Source organism: Struthio camelus, chromosome 4, assembly GCF_040807025.1.
Source record: "Struthio camelus isolate bStrCam1 chromosome 4, bStrCam1.hap1, whole genome shotgun sequence".
In the NCBI taxonomy this organism is placed as follows: Eukaryota; Metazoa; Chordata; class Aves; order Struthioniformes; family Struthionidae; genus Struthio; species Struthio camelus.
In genome coordinates this window covers 38916217-38938168 of record NC_090945.1, presented here as the reverse complement: position 1 = coordinate 38938168, position 21952 = coordinate 38916217, and the positions used below count along the sequence as shown (strand labels likewise).

Genomic DNA, 21952 nt, shown 5'->3' with positions numbered 1-21952 from the left:
AATTAAAAAAAAATTATACTCCCACGGAAGTCAGAATCCACCATCATCTCTAGATAAGGCCATTCCCTCCCACCAATGGCTGATATTAAGTAATTATATGATTGTAGCAGTTATTCATGCACATACCAGGAGCTGCACAGCCATGCAACATCCCCTGAACATTGCCCCAAAGACTGTACAGGTCCCACAGGCAGGGTTCAGTTTGGATGCCAGCACTTGTCACTGTGGGCAAAATCCTAATGAAATAATGAAAACAATGAGAGCACACTTAAACAGGATTTTTAAAGAAAGCTGAAGGTGACTGTACAAGTTACTACCGGTAAGCTGTTCAGAGCTGTCATTGTATGCACTTTTAGCCCATCCAATAAAGCAAGACAAGGAGGCTACAGCATCAATTTTTCAGCATGCTTTACCCTCCAACAGGGGAGTCAGCCAGTTAGCAGGGACTGATTTGTTAAGCCACCATAACTGAACGGCACAACTGAAACATCCCACAAGCACCAAAAGGGTGCAAATACTGCCCCAGTCCTATATGCTGTTGCTGCCACCCAGGCAGTATGGCCATGCGTCCTCACTGGCAAACAGAGGGCAGAAAGAGCGACGGCTGTGACCGTTGCTGAGGGCTAGGGAAGAAGGGAGACGCTAACCCAGGCTTTATTAAAACGTCCTGCAAAAAAAATCTGGTGCTTGGTCTTCCAGCACTTGTGGGAGAGAAGGAAGGGAGCAAATAAGCAAACCAGATGAATATATAAATACTCTGTCAAATCTTTTTTTCCTCCCGTCACATCTGCACTGAGCAGCTCCTGCACTTGAACTCGCCCCTCCGCCACCGCCTTGGCCCTGGCTCCGCGCTTCGCTGCCCAGCGCAGCTGGCAGCTCTGCGTTCAATTTGCCATTGCTCTGAGAGATTTTGAGCGGTGTGCCACGCTTGTGAATACTGAGCAACCTGAGAATTTTGGTGAGGCTTGCTGCCTCCGGCCGAGTTTTACAGAGGTCCCTGGCGCTGTTGTGGGCAGAGCAGGGCCTTTCTTCGTCCCCACAGTCAGGGGCTGAGGCGCCAGGACTGCCCAGGTGGGAGCCCAGCCCTGGTCACCTGCACCCATACACCTGAGATCGCCCACATGGAAAAGGCGTTATTCACTGTGGCCGCACTGGGGTTTTTCTCTTCTCCAGAGGATGGGCCAAGTGTAGTTTTAGCAACGCCTGAAGTGGCCAGGTTCCCATTGCGCTGGGTGGAGTGAAGGCCGCAATGGTGGCACGTGCTGAGCAGCACGTCCAGCCAAAGGCAGCTCACATCGCAGAGCAGACCACCCTGCGGGTGCTGTCGAAGGCCGTTTTCCCCTCAGAGCTCACCATCTCTCTCCAGCACGTCAGAAACATGGGAGCCAGTGGAAAAAAAACCCTCTTTTAAAGACTGTGCACGTTACTGTGGGGTCCCAAACTGGCGAGTGCAACACCACTGAACGCTTAAAAAAAATACAAAAGCCAAAAGCTTAACCCTTGAGTTTGGCCTGTGTTTTGTATAACCGCTCGTCGTGGCTTGGGCAGGGGGCGATCGCTTTGAACGGTGGGGCCGTCTAGAGAGGCATGCCCTCCCCGCGGCTGCCAAGCACAGCGGCTGCGGCGGGCCAGCGACCGGCCACACGCTTCACCGAGCCTTTCCCGCCGGGCCCCTTCCCCGCGCCCCGCCGCGGCACCGCCAAATGGCGGCCGCCCCCCGCCCGGGGACAGCCATGGCCGCGGCGACAGGTAGCGGCGGGGCCGAACAGGGGAGGGGGCGGGGAAGGGCGCGAGACGGGCGGGAGGCGGCGGTTGGTGGCGGCAGTTGGTGGCACGCGCGGCAGCGCCGCGGGGGGGGGTGGGGGGGGGAAGGGGAGGGGAGGCAGCAGCCATTTCAGCACCGTCACCTTGCCTTGCGGGAGAGGGGAGGAAAAAGGCGAGGCCATAAACCTAGCCCCAGACCCCCTGCCCCAGGGGACGGGGGCAACTGCTCTTCCCAGCCACTCGGTCATCCAGCTGGGGGAATTAAAAGTGCACATCTTGACATCTGCTTGTCTACTCTGAAGGTTGTATTCTACCCAGATAAAAGCCAGTCTGCCAACCCTTTTAAGCCAAGGTTATTTTCTTGCTCGGTGCTGTCCAGTTTTAAGTGAATAACATTAGTTGACACTTCATTAGCAAGCACGTTTTACCCAACAGCCAAAACAGAGGCCATGGCTGGACAAATGGCACCTAACCTTTATCCCCATCTGCTGCTGATGGCTGCTGCATTTAGAAAGGAGTTTTGCATTTATGGCAAAAACTTTTTTGCCTGGTACTGGTTTGTCATTACTAAGGAGATGCTTTCCTAAGGGAAGGAAAGCCCATTCCAGCTGCCACGCTGATCACTGAGGCTGCTATCATCCACTCCACCTGGATGTCATGGTCCATAGCTGGCTAAGAAACCTTAGTTTGTCCTTTTCCTAGGGGCCAAGTGCACCTTTCAGATACCTTAGTCTGTCCACACGTTAAAACTGTATTCACCAGTTGCCAGCATCCACAATACGTTCCCTTGCTGCCATGCCACACAGCACTGCCCCACCCCTGCTCCGTGCTTCGCCTACGCAAACTTCACAGCCAGCACCTGGCATCCCGCTGGTGCACAGCACTGCTCCATGTGCAGTGCCCCCATCCTGCCGTGTAGTATTTGCCTGTATTTAAGAGTATTTCTCCATGGCCACCATCAAAACGCCGCACTGTGATTCCTCACATAAATCACTTGGTTCTTCATCCTCCCAGTCCCTGCGCCACAGACTGCGCCACCTAGATACCAGCATCTCATGGCACTTTCCTTACTTGCTCATGTCCACCTTCAGACAAACCTCTTCCTGGCTGCTTTGTTGGGACAACCTTCACCTGCTGCTCCAGTCATCACCTCATGCAGAACAGCCCCATAATACAGGGCATCCTTGATCACTAAGCCATCACTGCCTCCTTAGGGGAGGAGGGGAGCAATCAGAGATTCACGAGGGAAGAAAGTCTGGAGATACAAAGATTCATTTGGCTGTGAGCCATCTAAAATAAAGGTAAAACCTCTGTTTAGCCTGTGGACTGTAATTTTATTTTTATTTTTTAACCATTGCCATGTCCAAAATTCTGATGGAGATGAGCTAATACTTAAAGAAAGGTGTCTTAATCAGTACACGTTGAAGAAATTCAATACTTGGCCTAAGTTCATCCCTACTTTAAAAAAGGGGAAATAAGTATGCTAGTAGAGTACAATGACATACTGGCAAGTGATCTGCCTTCTTTGAAATAAAATTATGTTTATTTTTCAGTCTTACTATCCTTCCTCTTAAATGGGCCATAGCTTGCTACTAAGTCAAAATGTTACTTTGTGCAATGTTGAGAAATTTGAGATCTTAAAGATCCCAAACATATTTCCAGTCTTCTTACATAGTGACAACAAATCAAGCGTGATTAGCAAGAGGAATCCATTTTCAGGATTTGAAAGTTATCAGTTACTTCGCTGGTAAACAAATAAATAGCACAGTGTCAATTCAAACGCTTTTCTAGTTTGAGCTATATATTGTAATTGTTGCAGTTTAGCTTGGTTTTGCTAACTTCTTATGAGATAAAAGTTTGTGGATGTGCTGTTCAGTACTTTTATAATAGTACCTTAGCATATATGAACTACAAAATCAGATCTCAGTTTTTTAAGGCTTTTGCTGGTTAAGACTAGAACATCAAAGCTTTTACTTGAATTTTGCAAAGGTGTAATGAAGATTTTTTTCTTTCTTCATCTTATTCCCTTATGAGAATGAGGTCATTCTTATGTCCTCCACAGATGAGGTAGCAGGATCCAATTGCCTCATACCTCTTTCTGTCAGAAAGTAGTGCAAAAGGAGATGAGGAAGCAGTTTTGGGCTTCTAGGTGCATTTGAAGCTTCTGTTTAGGTGCAGCTGTATCTTTTAGTACTTCAAAAGTTCCAAAAATATACTCCTTCAAGTGAATGGTGACTCAGATTCACAGTTCCTCTCTTAGGCGAGTACAAAGGGCCTCACTTTCTTAAGGCAGATTCTAAAGTTATATCCCTCTCTACTTGAAGAAAGATACAGGGATACACTACCCATAGGGCTGAGACATAAATGGCAAAGACCAACATAAAGTGACCACTTGACACCGCAGTTATATCAGCAAAATTAAATGTTCACAGTACAATGTTCCAAATGAAAAACAGCAAACATTTATGAAAACAGGGAAAATATATCCCTTTGAGTCTTAGAATTGTCATGGAAGATCTGCAGGTTTTATATTCTGAATCAGAAGAGTTTGAAGGAAAATAAAAAGGAACAGCATCTTTGATAATGAGCTTTCTAGACAGAACAGTTCAGAACAAAAAGTGCCTGTTGTGTTATATTGCCTTGACACTTCACCAAGTACTCCTGCATTTCTCTTTTCAGAGGTGTTGTTTTTTTTTTTTTTTTGGGGGGGGGGGGGGGAGAGGGACAGGGGGGTCACCAGTGCCAGACTTCACAGTGCACCAGTACAGCTGTCTGGTTAGAGTAGCCACTAAGATTAGACCTCTATATTGATGTGTGGAATACATTTAGTTTAAACATCAGCTTACTAGTTTTGTTACAGTTACTTTGTCCCTATGGATTGAAAAAAAAGGGTATTTACTACTACAAGAGGCCCAGAGAGGTGGTGGAATCTCCATCCAGAGATACTCATCATTCAACTGGATATGGCCCTGAGCAATCTGGTGTAACTTAGACCGGCCCTGTTTTGCAGGTGGTTGGACCAGATAATTACCAAATGTCCCTTCCAACTTCAGTTAAACTGTAACAGCAGAAACTTATAGTATGTTATAGTCTACACTGCCTAGTCATCCAAAGAGAGTTCAATAACTACACCCTCTCTAAATAGTAGAAATTGAAATTTTGCAATCATGGTCCTGATTTAAAAAAAAAAAAAAAAAAAAAAAAGTAGGTTCCTAAGGAGCATCCAGGAAAGAGGGAACCTGCAGAACTGCAGAATATATGTCCACATCCCACAACTCATAGTGAAAGGTGTGGTGAGGGTTAAAAGAAGAAAACCCATATGGTTGTTGCTCACCATGAAGTTATGTGTTTTGTGTGTTTCAGGCAAATGATTTATTGTCAACAGAAGAACAATGGAAGTAAGTCAATTTACATATTGCTAGCAAATGTTTTGATAAATGAGTTGTACATTTAATAGTGATACCAGAAACCTTTAACATTTATTCACAGAATAGTAAAGAATTTTGTTTTGAAAAGTTTTACTGCCATTTTATTCTGTCAGTTTAATCAGTTCCCCAGCAAAACAGAATAGCAAACAGCTTTATATCTGTCGTTACAGAGATTGCTGTTGTAATATACCGTTTTCCTTTAGGTACAATAAATACAATGCTTCCTCTCCATGCAAGTCTAATATAAAGAAACAGTCTGTTACCAATGATTTTAATTTCTGTTTGGATAAAAAAAATAAACAAACAATTGTCTCACTGTTCCCTCCTACTCATTCCTTATAATGGATTTTAATTATGCTATCTTAAGCTGTATATGTACATAACACTGAATATGGATCTCCGCCCTTAGCTCAGAGGGCCATCCTCCCAGTGTGCCTGTAGTGAGGCCAGCTCCAATGCATTGCCCATAAGGGGGCACCCTAAGAGCAGAGCACTTGATTTCAGCATGGAAGACACCAAGTACATCACATTTACATGCTACTTCATAATATTTAATGCAAAGTAGAGCAATTCTTCTATTCTTTTGAGTTACATAGATTCAGTATGTGCATGTGGTAAAAAAAGTTTTTGTTGCATGACCACAAGCTACTGATTACACCTCAACAATTATATTTAACAACTTCTTCCCTCTCTGAAAGTTGTCTCTGACTGCTGTTTTTGCAAGGAAGCAGGAAAGAAATCTGGATTTCTAGAAAATCTACTGCATTCTTGGTTTGGTGTCCATTTAGATTTAGGAAAACTAAATAGTAAAGAGGTGTATTTCAAGTTGGGAGAGATGGGAGCCGTAAAGGCAGAATAAACTTCTCAGTGGTACTTAAATAACACTGAGATGACATGTTTGGCACTGCTATCAGTACCTACTCCGGTTCTGTATCATCTGCGCTAAGCAGCAATCAAGTAGCCATTTCTTTTTAAATGGAAAAAAGCGTGACAACTGTTGTACTTTTGCCTCTGAAGAGCTACATTATTTGAATGGGAAACAGGAACAGATTTTAAATCTATACGCACATTTTTGCAAAGTTTAAAGTTTTAATTGGGTTCAGAGTTTGGCAAGGATAACAGGTACTGGCAATGAAAAATAGTTTCAGGCTCATATAGTTCCTTGCTCAAACCTGGATCCAGACTAGTTTACGTTCAGGCTATGTCTGAATAGAGTAGCTGGTGCACATCAGCCAGCATAACACAAGGTCTTAATCTGAAAGTTGTCCAGGGCAGGGATCAACCAGAACATGCTGCAGCTCCCATCCAACCCATGTGTGGGGTGCTTCTTCCCATAGGAAGAGCATGGAAAGGGAAGGGAGACAGACCGTTCCTATCTCTTACTTTAGCATCATTTCAGAACACATTTGGGGCATACTCAGATCTAGAAGCTAGGAGGTGCTGTTGAGTCCTGACATTCAGGCACACCCATGGAAGCTCCACATCACAGCAAAATCAAGATCCAGGTTCATTGGAGTCGAGCTCAGACCAAGATCTCAAGATTCTCACTGCAGGGACATGAGACCCTAACACAGATATTTACTCAGCTTTAGTTGTGAAGGAGAACAATTAACAGCTGCCAGTGTATCCCTCTCTTTCTTGGTGGCTCAGAGAATCAGAGTCACAGAATGGTTGAGGTTGGAAGGGACCTCTGGAGATAGTCTAGTCCTGCTCATGCAGGGTCACCTAGAGCACGTTGCCCAGGGTTGTGTCCAGATGGCTTTTGAGTATCTCCGGGGAAGGAGACTCCACAACCTCTCTGGGCAACCCGTTCCAGTGCTCTGTCACCCTCACAGCAAAGAAGTTTTTCCTCATGTTCAGGCAGAACTGCCTGTGTTTCAGTTTGTGCCCGTTGCCTCTCGTCCTGTCGCTGGGCACCACGGAGAAGAGTCTGGCCCCATCCTCTGGACACCCTCCCTTCAGATACTTGTACGCATTGATGAGATCGCCTCTCAGTCTTGTCTTCTCCAGGCAGAAGAGTCCCAGCTCTCTCAGCCTTTCCTCATAAGGGAGATGCCCTAGTCCCTTCGTTGTCTTAATAGGCCTTTGCTGGACTCACTGCAGTAGCTCCATGTCTGTCTTGTACTGGGGAGCCGAGAACAGGACCCGGCACTCCAGATGTGGCCTCACCAGGGCTGAGTAGAGGGGCAGGATCACCTCCCAACTCTCATTAACTCTAGAAGGAAGAGTCAGTTATGATCCTCACTTTATAGGGAAGGAAGCTAAAACAGGGTGTAATCTCTTTTGAGTTTGCATTTTGCTTGGACTGAAAAGAGCATGCAGAGCTCAGATCTGCTGATCTGAAATTTCTCCTTAAAATTTACAGGAATTGTGTGTTTGTGGCTACATTTCTGTTCAGGACCAAGTCACTAGGGGGAAAAAAAAAAACACCAAAAGAGATGTCCTTCTCTGCTCATAAATTTACTTCACATTTTCTTTTCAGGATAACAGTTCCGGTTATAAAGAGGGAGTATTATTGTCTGACTTTTTATTTGGTGCCTTCATGCACAACTACACTAGCACATTTCCTTGCAAATAACCGCACACCCATAGGCTCACTGTCACCTCTAGGGTCAATAAAGCAATCCAATTTTTTTTTTTTTTTTTAAATAGTGTGTATATTTTCTTTTCAGGTTCCAACATCAGAAAATGCATGCAAAGCACCATAGTCATGAATCATGCTTATGGAAATAATTCTTATTCTCATTGCAACCTTGATTGTTGCCCGGATTATACTTATTCAGTGGAAGCAAAGACACTGTCAGTCATACAATGTGAGTAGCTTTTCAGAAAGACTGCAGTTTTAGAGCTGTGGTGGTTTAAGATAGCCATCTTTCTCAGGCAACTGTTGGCAATCATGACATACTCTTAGGTATTTACATCTGGCAAGACAACTGTGCATCCATGGAGAGCAGCAAGCCTCGGTTCTTGATCGGGTAGAAAATAGCTTTTATGTGGGGAGAAAAAACAACTTCTGTTTTATTTTCTATGTATATATACTGATGCTGCAGTCAGTCTTTGGTGGGAAAGCCTTTAGGAAAAAGCTTTGAGTTTTCAAACAACTGTCTTAAAATGGACTAGGGAGGAACACAGTCACTACCCTTATCTAGATGAAGTAATATTTCAGAGAAGGTTTACTGAGAAAATCCAAGGCCCCTATTCATCAAGTTACTCATGCACATACTTAACTAGAGAGAAAGCTTGTCTTGTGGTTAAGGTGCTAAAACTGAGGCTTAATGTGCCTCAGCTCGGTTCCTTTCACTGCAACACACTTCTCTGTAAACCTGAGAAAACTAGAAAGACCCAGCCTCCACCCCTGCAGTTGCTATTCAATAGCTGGAAAAAGTCAGGCACCTCGTAAATGGCCTCCCCATCCCTTCTGTTGATTTTTTTTTCCTCCGTAGCACAAATTACTGTTTACTGAGTCAAAGGAGAAGAATTTTACTAGGGAAAAGAAGAGGTGGAAATGGGCATCATCTTGTACTCATAACACAGCCCTTGAAAGGGAATGAGTTTTAGGTAAACATTAAATAAATAAATAAAACTATTGGGTGAATGGAGATTACACAGATACTACAGATAGGCAGAATCTGAAGCACACAAGTAGTGTCTCATCTTTTCCCTTCTTCATGAGTTGATGAGTGCCCTAAGCCATCTGCAAGTTGAAATACAGACTTTTGCTGTTTAGGAGTTCAGTTACAGTGGCATCAATAACTGTCCCAAGCAATACTTGATCCCCTGGCAATTGCTCCCCAGATTCTAAAGGATTTTAAGTTGAGTTAATTCTAAAACCTTGATTTCTAACAAGGCTGCTAAACATAGAAGGGAGAATGAGCTGTTAATTCAATTTACATAAACTATTTTGGTAAGAGATATAAAAATAGCCTGATCTATGATTGCTTTAGCACAAGATTGTAATGGAGAGGTTATGAATCAGACTCTTCAACTATACTTGACAGAGTCTGGAATGGTGATGAAATGTTAGTAATGGCAACAAATATAGTAGTGAAGAGTCTAATGAAATCACAGGTAGTGTAAGCCATTGAGAAGTTTGGCTTCATGTCAACAACTTTTACAAACACACAGGACCCTAACCCTGAGCATGTGTAGCATCTGAGCATCATATGTGATACTATTTTACCTTGATGTTCTCTTTAGCTTCTCATCTAGACCAGTTCTGTTATACCATTTAACCACTTTATGTTTGTTGTCGCATCTTGGCCAAATTCAGTTCGGAGCTTTTCATGCATTTCTTTTGCAGCAGTCTTTGCATCACTGATTTCAACAACCATTAAATGAAGAACAGATTAGAAGTAACTGAAGTCGCTCAGTCACCATTCCATTAAAAATCGTTTTTATGAGACTGGTGCCTAATCAGTGCCGATACAACAATGAGCAACTGGGAAGACCCTGTTTGTCTGTGAAAGTCTGTGGTAGCCTAAGAAAAATGCAGTCTGCATTGCTTTTTCACTGCTTTGCTTTACAGTACTTTAAGGTTAGTTGCTGTGTACTACATCTGCTTTCCCAAGTCAAAACACCAACAGTCTGCCGCTTGTTACAGTCATTTAATTGTGTAACTTTGACTTCAGCAATTGAAGCTTCATTCCCAGCTATTAGTTTACAGGAGCTTGTCAAACTTACAAAGTTACATAAGCTATAAATTACATAACCCAAAACTATACTTTTAAATGCAGGTAAGCTAGTTTAGGGAGGCTCCCATACAACTGCAAGCATTACAAGATTTTTGCTAAGACTTTCTGAGGACATTTTTGTTTCTTTTTGTAGTGCATTTTAAAATAAACAGAACTTAACACCTGCATCAGAAAAATATTGGGGTTTAAGTTTTAGGTACCAAAGCACAGCTCTGTGGTGGCAGTGAGGCCTCCTACCCCAGTAATAAAGGAAGTGGAGCAGAGCCTCTTTCAGTAAAAATAGTAGCATGAGAAGTTGAAGTTAACTTTGTACTGAGGTTCTGCTTCATGCTCTGTTTAGTCATGAGAGTAATTTATTCTCACACTTATTACATGTATTTATGAAGGTACTTTTACAAGAGAGTGCCACTCATAGTAGGTCTCTACCAGTAGATGGTTCATTGCATTTATTCCATATTAGGTAACTTAACAGAGTATTTCATTAAAACAATGTATGAGTTTGTGTATTAAGTTGCAGCTGCCCTCATGTTTCATATCCAGAAACTTGTGTATAGTTTGTTTTTTTTTTTTTAATACCCTCTGTTGATCTCATCATATTAGCTTGCTTTCTTAAAAGTATTTTGTATGGGACGTTAAAATTCTGAACTTCTAGCTGTATAGTAAGTGCCAAAATCTATACTTTGAAGACTAACACCATATGCTGAAACCACTATAAGCCACTATATATAGTTTTAAGACCACCATACTTTGAAGACTAACAAATAGGACAAACATTAAAATATGAAATTGAATAATTAATGAAATCCTTACACAAATTAGGTGAAAAAGTAACTAGCATACATTGCTGCATCAGATAAGGAAACCCTCAGATTTAGAAACAGAAGCTGTGTATCTGGTCTCATTTATTATTTAAGCAACTTGGTTAATGCATACAGGAAATTGTCCATTTAACATTAAAATACACCCAACAAAAAAAAAAATCTACAGCTTCACCAAGTACAGGCACGTCTAGACTGCTGCATTACAGCTCTTCCAGGTGGCAGTTATTACATGTGCATTCGTGTGCATATCACTTTCATTCGACTTGTCGGGAAACAAGCAAGTCAAAATTAGAAAAACAACCACATACCCACTAAAGAGGAAAAAGCCCTCTACTTTTGTTTGCTTATGCATTTCTCTTACTTGCCATCCTGCTTTTGACATCTCAGTTTATGCCTTTGTAGTTCACGTACAGGTTATGTACAATGGCATCTAGCACTGAAGAGGAAGAACCAAACATCTTTGACTGTTTGTGAAAACATGCTTGCTTCTTTGAGAGCAAAAGAGAAGGGAAGTCAAGGAGTGAGGGCACATTGCCTTCCATAAGGGGTAAGCTCAGGGCTCCTTTTCTCTGAGCAGAAACTGCTTGCTTTTCTGTTTTTTTCCCCCAGGAGATTAAGAAAATGAGTAGCCAGCTTTCCACTGCCTATCATGACTTAGAAGGCAGCATCAATTAGCAAACCTTTCTGTCTGAGTCTTTGAGTTCAGTATGAATGTCTGCATTTATAGATCCCTTCTCCAGATACCCATGGTATTCTCAGACATAGTAAGACCTCAGCGAGAATTGCACAATCCTGATAGTGGAAGTATAGCCAAGGACTGCAGGGATTGACTCCCTCCTTCCCTTTCAAAGTGCTTTGTAAACATGAAAAAAGAAAAGTTAGGTTTCTTTGTAAAGAGAAAAGGAAACAAAGACCAAAGGGAGCATAAAATCAGCCCTGAAAGGGCATTCATTAACTTAGGTCTAAGAAGAACAAAAATAAAAAGCAACAACTACTTACTAGATGCAAGAGAACCAGCAACAGCCTGCAGCTTCCAAAAGAGCCTTATCCAGGCTCATCAAGAATGTAAAATGCCTCCTGATGAAAGAAAGGCAGGGTGGGAGAAAGGCTCCTATTTCAAAGAGGAAAGAGCATAAGTTGCAACAGAGCAACCAAAACTCAGCTGGGGGTAATTTTGGCAAGAGGGAAGAGATTGCCCTTCACCAGATGGCCAGGTATAAAGTAACAGGGGTGTCATCTTAGTACTGAGGAAGTAAAAGATGGTTTTGCTAGTAAGGCTTGGCTTGGAATAAAGTATTTGTAGGCCAATCTGACAATTGTGTTTTTTTCTTCTATTTGGTAGTTGGCAGTTCACAGTGAACTTCCATAAGAGAGGGAAGCAAATTAGAGAAAATCATAATTTCTCAATTACTTTTGAGAATTTTGCTGTTGTCTGAGATTTTAAAAAATAAACATAGAATCTGTGCCCTTCTGATCCACATTGTAAAAACCTTACTTTTAGTAAGTTTGAGTCTGTGTTCTTGTCTCTCCGTTCATTCAGGAATTTTTGACTTCTCTAATTTGAAGAGATGGAAACAATTATGTGCTTGCAACCATGTTGTGTCCTCTAGGACACGGGGTGGCAACCAAGAACACTGGTCAGAAGATTACAGTCCTTGAGAATGTATCCTACCCTGTCCAACCCTATCCTACCCTATCCACTTTTCGCAGCATAAAAGCAAGTGGTAGAGCCTAGCATGTCAAATGAGGGAAAGAAGGAAAGAGCTTACTAGTGCTCTGATTCTGTATTTTCCCAAAGGAAATTTTGACTATCAGGCACTCAGCTGATTCTTATAATGCAATTTGGTTTCTGTTGGAAGTTGTCCATTGATTAAAATTGAACAAATATGATATATGTGGACAAAATTGTTCTCCCGTGGCATAATAGAAATCTTAAAAGGTATAAGATAGAGAGGCAGATTTGTAATGGCCTCAGAACAATTTCAAACACAAAAGCCCTACTTGCAGTCCTATAGGCAGTGGCCCATTTTACTGATTCTACATCTTATATCATATGACAGTCATATAATGAGAACTTACTTTGGAATATGGATGAAAAATGAAGCAATGTACTTAAAACAGCATTGATTTCTACACCTAAGTAATGAGGCTAAACTTGAAAATAAAGTCATTTGGTTTACTTAATATGGAAATCTCTGCCAATTTCCAGTGTACTATCAAATATAAGCATGTTAATTTAAAACTAAAAAAACCCACATAGCTGATTATTACTGCTTTCATGCATATGTTTCTGAGTATTTGAATATGTCTACATCAAAAGAAACTAGACTTTTAGAAAGCCAGTTAGCTTGTGTTGCCAAGTTAGGAAGTTCTGGTAAGGTCAGTCTGTCACAATAAATCTAATTATTATGCAGTTATTTTCTTTATGTATGCAGTGGTCACCACATACTATAAGATGGAAAGGATACTAGAGTAATGCTCTTCTACCGAATTTGCTTGCGATATGCATTTTTATTCACTCAGATTAGGGAGAACATTATGAGTGAGGCAGAGTACAGATGCAGGTTTTTCAGTTGGTGCTTGCGCGACCAGTCTAATCTGCATAATTAGAAAATAGGAAAGTTGTCTATGACGCTGATGCTGACTTCACTTCTAGGTCTTTTGAGCTCATTTAAAGTACGGTAATGAGAAAAACATTTTACCTTTGGGCAGCGATCTGATTTGTCAGGAAATTCCTCTTGCTATGATGGGTGGATGAGGAAAATTTGGAATAATATGACCCAGATGTTAACGCTTCCATTTAGCAGCAATGCAGATGTGTTATTTTATGGAATTGTCCAGATGGTGACCTTCCAGTGTTAATAATAAATCAATAATACTGAGCTGTTCATCTCTATGACTGGTTTCATATCTTTGTCCTCTTTTACATGTCAAAATATTAATACATTTCACATAGAGGCTATTAGTATTAAAATTAACAGTCTGACCGATGTAAAAAACAGTAAGGTATTTTTAGCCAATTACTGCAAATAATATATACCAATTGATCTGTTTGTAGAATTCCTTGAGAGAAGGTTGTGATACCGTTTTAAAATGAGTTAGGACTTCATTTTGCAGCTTGCATGGTAACAATGCTCAGTGCTAGATTTGTATTAGAAAGTAGCTACCTTACTGGAGATGAATGCCCATCCAGTTACGGCGCTGCCTCTTAAATTTAGACTCCACTTTCAGCCTACTAAAAAACAACGCCCCCCACCCAGTATGTAAGAACAATGGAAAGGGATCATGTTAGACAGCAGGAAGGCAGGCAACAGAGAGGCTCTGGCAGCCTCCTGCAAGATAGCCCTTAAAGCTGGGGGTGGAGGGTGGAGAAATGTGTGCCAATGATGTGATCCAGGGATGGTGTGTGGTTAACATGTGCCTATTATTTCATTTAATTTATTCAAACTTATATTGTGAAATACCATTTTTCACAAGTTTCATGCTTTCTATCTCGTTAGAGGGGTTTTTTTTCCCCCCAGCAGTAGCTTACTTTTCATAGGTGAAGAGGAAGAATCCAGTCCTGCTTCGATCAAAATCTGTGGCAAAATTCTCATTGGTTTCACTGGGAGTAACACTTATTCCTTCAGAACTTTATTTTTGGGTTTAGAAAATAGATTCATCTTCCACAGAAATAACTTTTTCATCTAGACAGATTATGGTTTTCATTTGCTTTAAAAAACATCCCTGCATAACGTAGGTAAACTATAAATCCATCTGCCCTCAGATTTTTTTCTTCAATCTTAGTAGCCTTATCGCAAAGACCCAGGAGCTAACTATACAAATGCATATTAAAGTCATTCTTCCTTTATCTTAGTCACTATCAGGCTTCTACAACCCCAAATCCATGGTTTATTAATGTGAGTCATGGACAGAACTGACATTACAGGGCTTTTGATTATTCAGTGGATTTCAAATGTGTGCTTATTGCAAAAAATGTGAAATAGCATATTTTATTACTACAGGCAAACTGAAAAGGAGACTTGAGCAAATTTACATCATTAAGTTTAATATCATTTAATTTATAAAAAAGATTTAAAAGTTTAAGCAACAGCATTTTGTTGTGGTGTAGAAAGGGTTTTTAAGAAAACTTTCAGTAGCATAGTCAGGTAACAGTCCCAAATTAAAGGAGCCAAATGCTGCACCTTTCTCTGAAGATTGGTTTTAGGCCAGACTCTCCACTGATTTCAGAAAAGTTGCTCCAAAAGTTTTAGCAGGGCAGTTGTCTCCATGTATGTGTAACTTGATTTAGAAAACACACCTTAATGATTGATTCAGTAGAATTATATCAATAGACAGTTTAGCTTTTGAGGACAGGGTGTGTGGGTCTGATGAGCTGTATCTCAATGTTATAACCAGTTTCCTAGAACTAGGATTACTCACTATTTATCGGGTGTAAGACAGACTGAAATCATTATTCTAGGACCAAAGGCCCTACTATGTCTGATGCTGTACAAGTTACATTTTTTGTACAGGTTTTACAGTTTGGCAATATTTTGATCAAAAATAATCATGCAGAATGGAATTCTAGGATGTCATTACTTCGAAATGGCTGTCTCACTTTTGCCAACAGTTAGTCACACTGCTGCAGATGTGGGTTGTTCCTCTTCATTTCACCATCAAACTTTACTGCTGGAGATTTCTGTCCATGTGGGGAACGTTCTCTGTTATTACTAGATCCATCATTTTCAGAGCAACTCGCAAGCCTCTCTCAGGAGGGACACCACAGTATGTCCTTTTTGTTGGTTTTGTTTTGTTTTGGTTTTGTTTCTTAAAACCTGGAGGTGGAGAAGGGTAAATAAAAGTACCCCTGTACCAAAATTTATCACATTACAAAAAGGGCCAGTAGCAGCTGAATTTAAAGGAATCTTATTACTGCAGTGTGAATTATAAATACCACTAAAGCAGTGTTTATCAGGCATGACACGCAAATGAAAAAGAATTAAACAAGAATTAAAATTAAGTTTATTCCATCCATTCTATCTTGGTTTTTAATATGCACACTCTTACCAGCAACAGTCATCCCAGGTGTTCTTGAGCTCTTAAAGGTATCACTGTTCCTCTAGAAAGAGGCCTATATTCTTCCTTCTCCAGTCTTCTGAAACTACACCTCTCCACCCTGTGCCCTCAAAGTTGATTATTAATGGTTCAGAGATTGCTTCTGCTAACTTTTAAGTATTTTAGGAAAATTTCATCAGTGATCTACTGATGGTCTATAGACCTGAATACATCTAACTTACCTCAGTTGTCTTTTAGCCGTTCCCCTGTTCTGGCCTGTGTCCCCTCCTCCACAATTCCTGGATGTTAGTTTTAATTATGTTAGCAAACTGTTCACAGCTAATGGTTCTTGTGAAGACTGAAGCAAAATGATACAAAAGTTTAACATTCCACTTTCCTCCTCTGTAGTATACATTTTTATTCACCTTTAAATAAATACACAAATGAAATGTACAAGTTTAAAACTACTTTATGCAAATACTTCGGTAGAAGCTGTATACGTATTTGGCATTTTGTTGCAACATACTCTGCAACATACCCAAGGCTTCCTTTTCTCTTTTCCACAGGTTGGTATACAAGCGGTTCCTTCTGATCTATAAATTGAGTTGTGCAATTGGAATTGTGGGTTATTTAGCAATAACATTTACCATGTTTGGATTCAATTTATTCTTTAGGTAGGTATTGTTTAGAAAAATTGGGATTTGGCTCTGTTATGATTTCCTCTGTTATGATGTAGATTTCTCTTTCCTTGCAATGAAATTGCTCCGCTGAAGCTTGATCTCTTCTGCACCCACCTCAACATATAAAATCTGTTTTAGGTTGTGTAGTTATAGGTTCTCTTCTTGATTTTTATTGTTGCATAGTTGGTCTGAAATTTCATGTTTAGTAAGTTTACAACTTGTATTTGTGGCATGAAGAGAGGAGGGGGAAAACTTTAAACTTCATAGAGTCAGTGTGTTCACTCATTTAAACCCTTAATTTAACTGCTGAGTAAATCCTCAGTCCTTCAGCTACATTCCTGAAGGAGATGAGACATACAAAGGCTGAAAGTAAAGGATAAAAGTAGAGAAGCACAGTCATATCAAAAACACATTACAAATCTTTCTGGTAATTATAATTTCCCGCTCTATGAGTCTGCTATGTTGCTAGGGAGTTCTCCTCTTTTTATTTTAACTATTGCCAAAAGTTATCCAGATGATTCTAGATCTGCCCTCTTAATCCAGCTGGAATTTTTGTCTGAGTACAATTTTGATTTTTTTTTTTTTTTAATGTTTGCCCAGGATTTCTGGCTGGCTAGCAGTCCAATCAGAGCAACTGTGCTGGAACTCTGGTTGAGGTGCCTTACAACTAGAAATTCCAGACATTCCCTAAGAGCACGTAGATCAACTACACAATGCATCTGCTGCCAGTCCAACTCTTCTTGGAGGTATTGGAGATACTGCACAGACATAAATCAGCTGTTCCTTTAAGTGTCAGATTTATTGCCCATACATTGTATAGTTGACTCACCCAGCTCTGTTGGAAAATTCATGGCAGAAATTTAACAGGCTTATGTTACCAATACTGTAAGCTTTATTCTATTGAGGTTGTTTGTTTAAGCAGGTATCTTCCCCCACCAGTGTATTTTGAAAAGGTAATTGCAAAATTTGCCAACTCTGTTATTTTGTGCCCTGCTACAACATAAATTACAAGCCCTTTTTGATGTCACCTGCGAAGCTCCAGTTTTATGAGTATTCAGTAGCCAGGTTGCAGTCTCCCATAGCCTGTACCACAGTCTCAGATAGATGATAATAAATAGGAGCATTTTTGCAGGCTCTGCCCATTTTATTATTATTTTTTTAATATTGCTTGCTGCAGTTTAGCAAATATTTTGTCCTGAGGAACTTGTTTTCAGGAGAATAGTGAGCACTTTCAGCTAGAGAAGCTTAACATTTCTTTAAAGGGGAATCTTACGTCTTAAGATCTGGTTGATCTTGTTGCTCCTGCAAAACAATGAAATATACCTAACTGTTCTGTGTGCTAAGGCTCTTGGCAAAGTCCCTATCTATAAGAAAATGTGTCAGCTTGTATATAACAGAGTTCAGTAGCTGTGGCTCCAAAAGTAGTCCATAGCCTGCTTTCAACATTGCTTATCTTCAAGCACATTGATACTTCAAGCATGAAGGTGTCTGCTGCAAAAAATATGAAACTAAAACCTCCTGTTGGAAGGAAGCAAGAGCTAATTGAAGTAAAAATCTTGTTATTTTTTTCTGGCATTTCTGGGCAACAACAGACTCAACCAAGTTTTCTTTTGTGGTTTTATGACAGAATCAAGACTGAAGACTCTATGGGTTTTGGTGTGATACTGTTTTTTTATGGGCTGTACTATGGAGTGATGGGAAGAGACTTTACAGAGATTTGTTCTGACTACATGGCTTCCACCACTGGTGTAAGTGCTGGGGAATCATCATTTTGAATACTGTTTGCAAGGACTGGAAGCGAGCTCTTGAATTGCTTGCGTCTCTGGGCTCCCAAGAATAAATAAGGTCTACTGGATACATTTGCAGTAAACTGACCTCACTTCTCCTTAAAGAAAGCTGTTCTTGTCCCTTAGACAAACTGCTGAACCCTAGGTTTGGGCTGCTAACAGGCTAGTTCCCATGTACAAGACACTATAACATTCTCCCTTTGCCATAGGGAGACATGCTTCTTACTTCCCCAAAGTCTGTGAAAGTCTTATTGTCTCTCCCTTTTTGTAGTTCTTATGTTCCCTTTCCAAATAAGGTGACTATCTCAACACAATTATTTGTCTCAGTTACTTAAAAGCAGGGACACAGTTGCTGACATTCTTTCCTCAACAGTAAGATTTTAACTGTCTCTTGGTAACTCTGTGCATCTTGACACAGAGTAAGACAACTGTAGCCATTTTCATGCTGTCCCTATCTTTGATGTCATTTAAACAGTGTTTGTGTATGCTTGACTCTAAGCAAAGATTATTTTGTTATTGTCTTCTTTTTCCTATATTATCTTGATCTTGACAGTTTTACAATGTCAGTGGCATACCAACAAGAAACGTGTCCAATGACATCTGTGCAGTCTGTGGGCAGAAAATATTTGTGGATGTAAATGAAGAAGGGATCACTGAAAATACCTACCAGCTGTCCTGTAATCATGTGTATCCTTTTCATGTAATTATGGAACTGTTGTTTTTTCTTCTTTTCTGCTGCATTAAAAATAATAGTAACAGCAATAAATATCAAGAGAAAAGGAACAAAAAACAGATTCAGAAACAGCATAGCATGAAAGTAAAAATAGGAGTAAGAAAGAAATGTATTTCAATTCTGTGTCACAACCTGAGTCCACACGGCTTTCTGACACATAACGTAAGAAAAGCCATAACCCTACTACTCCATGCCTAAATCTGCCTTCTAGATACTTTGTGTTCAGCCAGGCTGGGTGTGCCCGGCAGCGTATTAAACTGCCCCATGCTAACCCATGCAGGCTTACCCATTGGTCAGGTCTGATAATTCAAGATTCTGCAGAGGGTTCCCGCTGGCTGTGCCTGGGGTAGTGTTTGGTGGGCAGTTTTAAGAGCAGATGTAGAACTCTTCTCAAAAGGTAACATATACCTAGCCTAAAGCCTGGCAGAAAACCCGGAACTGGTACTGAGGGGTGCCATACAACTAAGCATTTTGCATTCCAGAAACCAAAAGGAAAGGTACAGCATACACTCCGTAGCACTGTTATGAATCATTTTCTTCTGCAGTTTGTAAGTCTCCTGACTTCTTGCATGCTGGAGAATACAGTTATTGGTCTATGTTCAGGGCATTGGATTCAATTTTAAAATAATTCTAAATATTTAAGCCATTTGAAGACCATTTGAAACTGCTCAGTTATAAAACAGGTGGCAGTAGCCATAATCAGTCATTAAAATTATCTGCTGATGATTTGACTGGGCTTGCAGATATATGCACTGCTCCTTGTTTATATTTGAAAGACTCCTTAATAATACGCTTGATAACAGGTTTCATGAATTCTGCATTTGTGGTTGGTGTACTGTTGGCAAGAAACAGACTTGCCCATATGCAAGGAGAAAGTTGATTTGAAGAGGATCTTAAGTAACCCATATTCTTTCCTTAACAAGTGTGCTTCTGATTTGAATTTTCTAAACTGTAGCCTGATTACTTGTTAATTGTTGTTTTGGTCTGCAGTGGTGGGATGAGATGCCCACATTAAATAAATGGAAAAACAATTATTGTTAAGGAGCTATTATATTTAGGGAAGATGATAGTTCTGTTTGTTTGACTTTATCTTATCTGGGACCCCAAGCAAGTAAAATGTGTGTGTGTGTGTGTGTGTGTGTGTGTGTGTGTGTGTGTGTGTGTGTGTGTGTGTGTGTGTGTGTGTGTGTGTATTTCTATATATATGTGTGTGTGTGTATATATATATTTTTCCCTCTTAACTTTCGGACATCCAAAAATCATTTATATAATGAGAGGAACATTTTAAAGAATGTAAATCACAGTTTTAGAAAGATTCCACGCAGTGGCATTTGCTCTTTCGTGCACAGGATTGATATAGTCCACTTTCAGGACAAGTGCTTTTCCTTTCTTCTTACTATTTGGTAGACTACATTTTTTCCTCCAATTTCTGTAGCAAACAGAAGAATAGTCCAAGATTTGCTGCTGCATCTTCAGAAACCTGCTTGAGTTGAAGCAAAATTTAGCTTACTTCTGTAAGCTTTATTTCAACAATATGTCAATGACATGTTTAAATTTAACCTTACCCTTATGCAAAAGGAATTAAATTAGAAGAGCTGGAAAGAAAGCATTTCAAAACTTTACGCCTATACTTTTTCTTTGATTCTGACTAAGAAAAAAAGCCAAGATTTACTAACTGTTAAACTGTATCTCCAGTTTCCTTAACAGCAGATTAGGTGGGAACGCACACATGTTGTATGGGCAACTTTTGGATTGGCTCCGCTATCTGGTGGCTTGGTAACCAGCTGTTATAGGCATAGTCCAAGGCATTAATTACTCACTGAGTTTAGAATAGGACTAAGATTATTAGTGAGAATGCAAAGTGTTGGATATTTACCTGTGTACAATAATATGCATATTCTATACTTAATTTTAAAAGACTATGGAAGATAGTAGTTGGCTGAACTCTGGTGTGCTATACACCCTTTTACTGGGAGGGTGCCTCCTTTTATCTTAATAGCAAGACTGCATTACTTTACAGCATGATGTTAAAGCATTTTTGATCTTCTCAAAGTGAGAGTTTTAAAAGAGATTGCTGCCTTCAGTGAGAAAATTGTTTTAGACAAAAGGACTTATTTTCTTATTATGTAGAGCTCTTAAAAAATAAGGAAAAGAAAGTGCCAATATTTAAAAATTGTTTCATTATTAAGTATATTTGTAGTGCCTAATAGTTGAAATTCTAAATACAGAAAGCTGAGTGGCAGATGAGAATTTTAGATCACATAATGGCTTTGGATACAGCGAATTCTAAAACATGGCACCTAAATAGTTTGATCATTTGGTTAATGTAAGGTAATTTTATTCCCAAACTCAGGCAAAACTAGCATAAGGTTATCTTTAGCTTTTTTTTTTCCTCACCTCTTTCTAGAGCTGCTGTATTATAACTCATACCTCTTCCAACACCCCCTTATAAAAAATTGGAACCACAGCAATGTGTATTGTGTGCTTGGTAGCCAGATGGACCTGACTGTGGAGGGAAGGGCACCTGAGATTTTTGGCAAAGATTTTGTGTTGCAGTGCCAGTTGGAGGCACATACCTGTTGGCAGAGAAAATGCTGGACTGTCCAACTGATTCTTGTGCTCTGAAGAGACTACAGTGTGCAAAAGATTTTTCTCTTTTGCTTTTTACTCCCATGCTTTTTCAGGTTTTGAGTAAGCGAGTTATGGCCTGGCTCCGTCTTAATCATCACAAACTGAATTTTTTTGTGTACATATTTGCACTGTAATTTTTCTAATCCAGTTGGAAATGTATAATGAACAGGAAGAGTAGGACTTGCTGTGATGTTTGTGTGTGATAAATAGACTTTACAACAGATGTATTTAATTGTCTAATGATTGACTAGCCCCTCCCTTTTTTTTTTTTTTAAAGTAAATGTGTGTTCAGAATTAGAACAGGTATACTCCTGAGTCTTCCTGCTCAGAGGCTGAATGTTTGACTTCAGTACTACCCTGGCCACAAAGCAAGGAATTGA

General features: G+C 40.3%; 1 protein-coding gene across 1 annotated transcript; it reads left to right on the top strand.

The window, feature by feature from the left end:
- The first annotated feature begins 1617 nt into the window (after positions 1–1617).
- RNF175 (ring finger protein 175) lies at positions 1618–19980 on the top strand. Its single transcript, XM_068942355.1, has 6 exons — positions 1618–1749; positions 5128–5162; positions 16308–16415; positions 18049–18169; positions 18762–18895; positions 19745–19980. The coding sequence occupies exons 3-6, from the start codon at positions 16390–16392 to the stop codon at positions 19824–19826; spliced, it is 363 nt and encodes a 120-aa protein (XP_068798456.1). The 5' UTR covers positions 1618–1749; positions 5128–5162; positions 16308–16389; the 3' UTR covers positions 19827–19980.
- The last annotated feature ends 1972 nt before the right edge of the window (positions 19981–21952 follow it).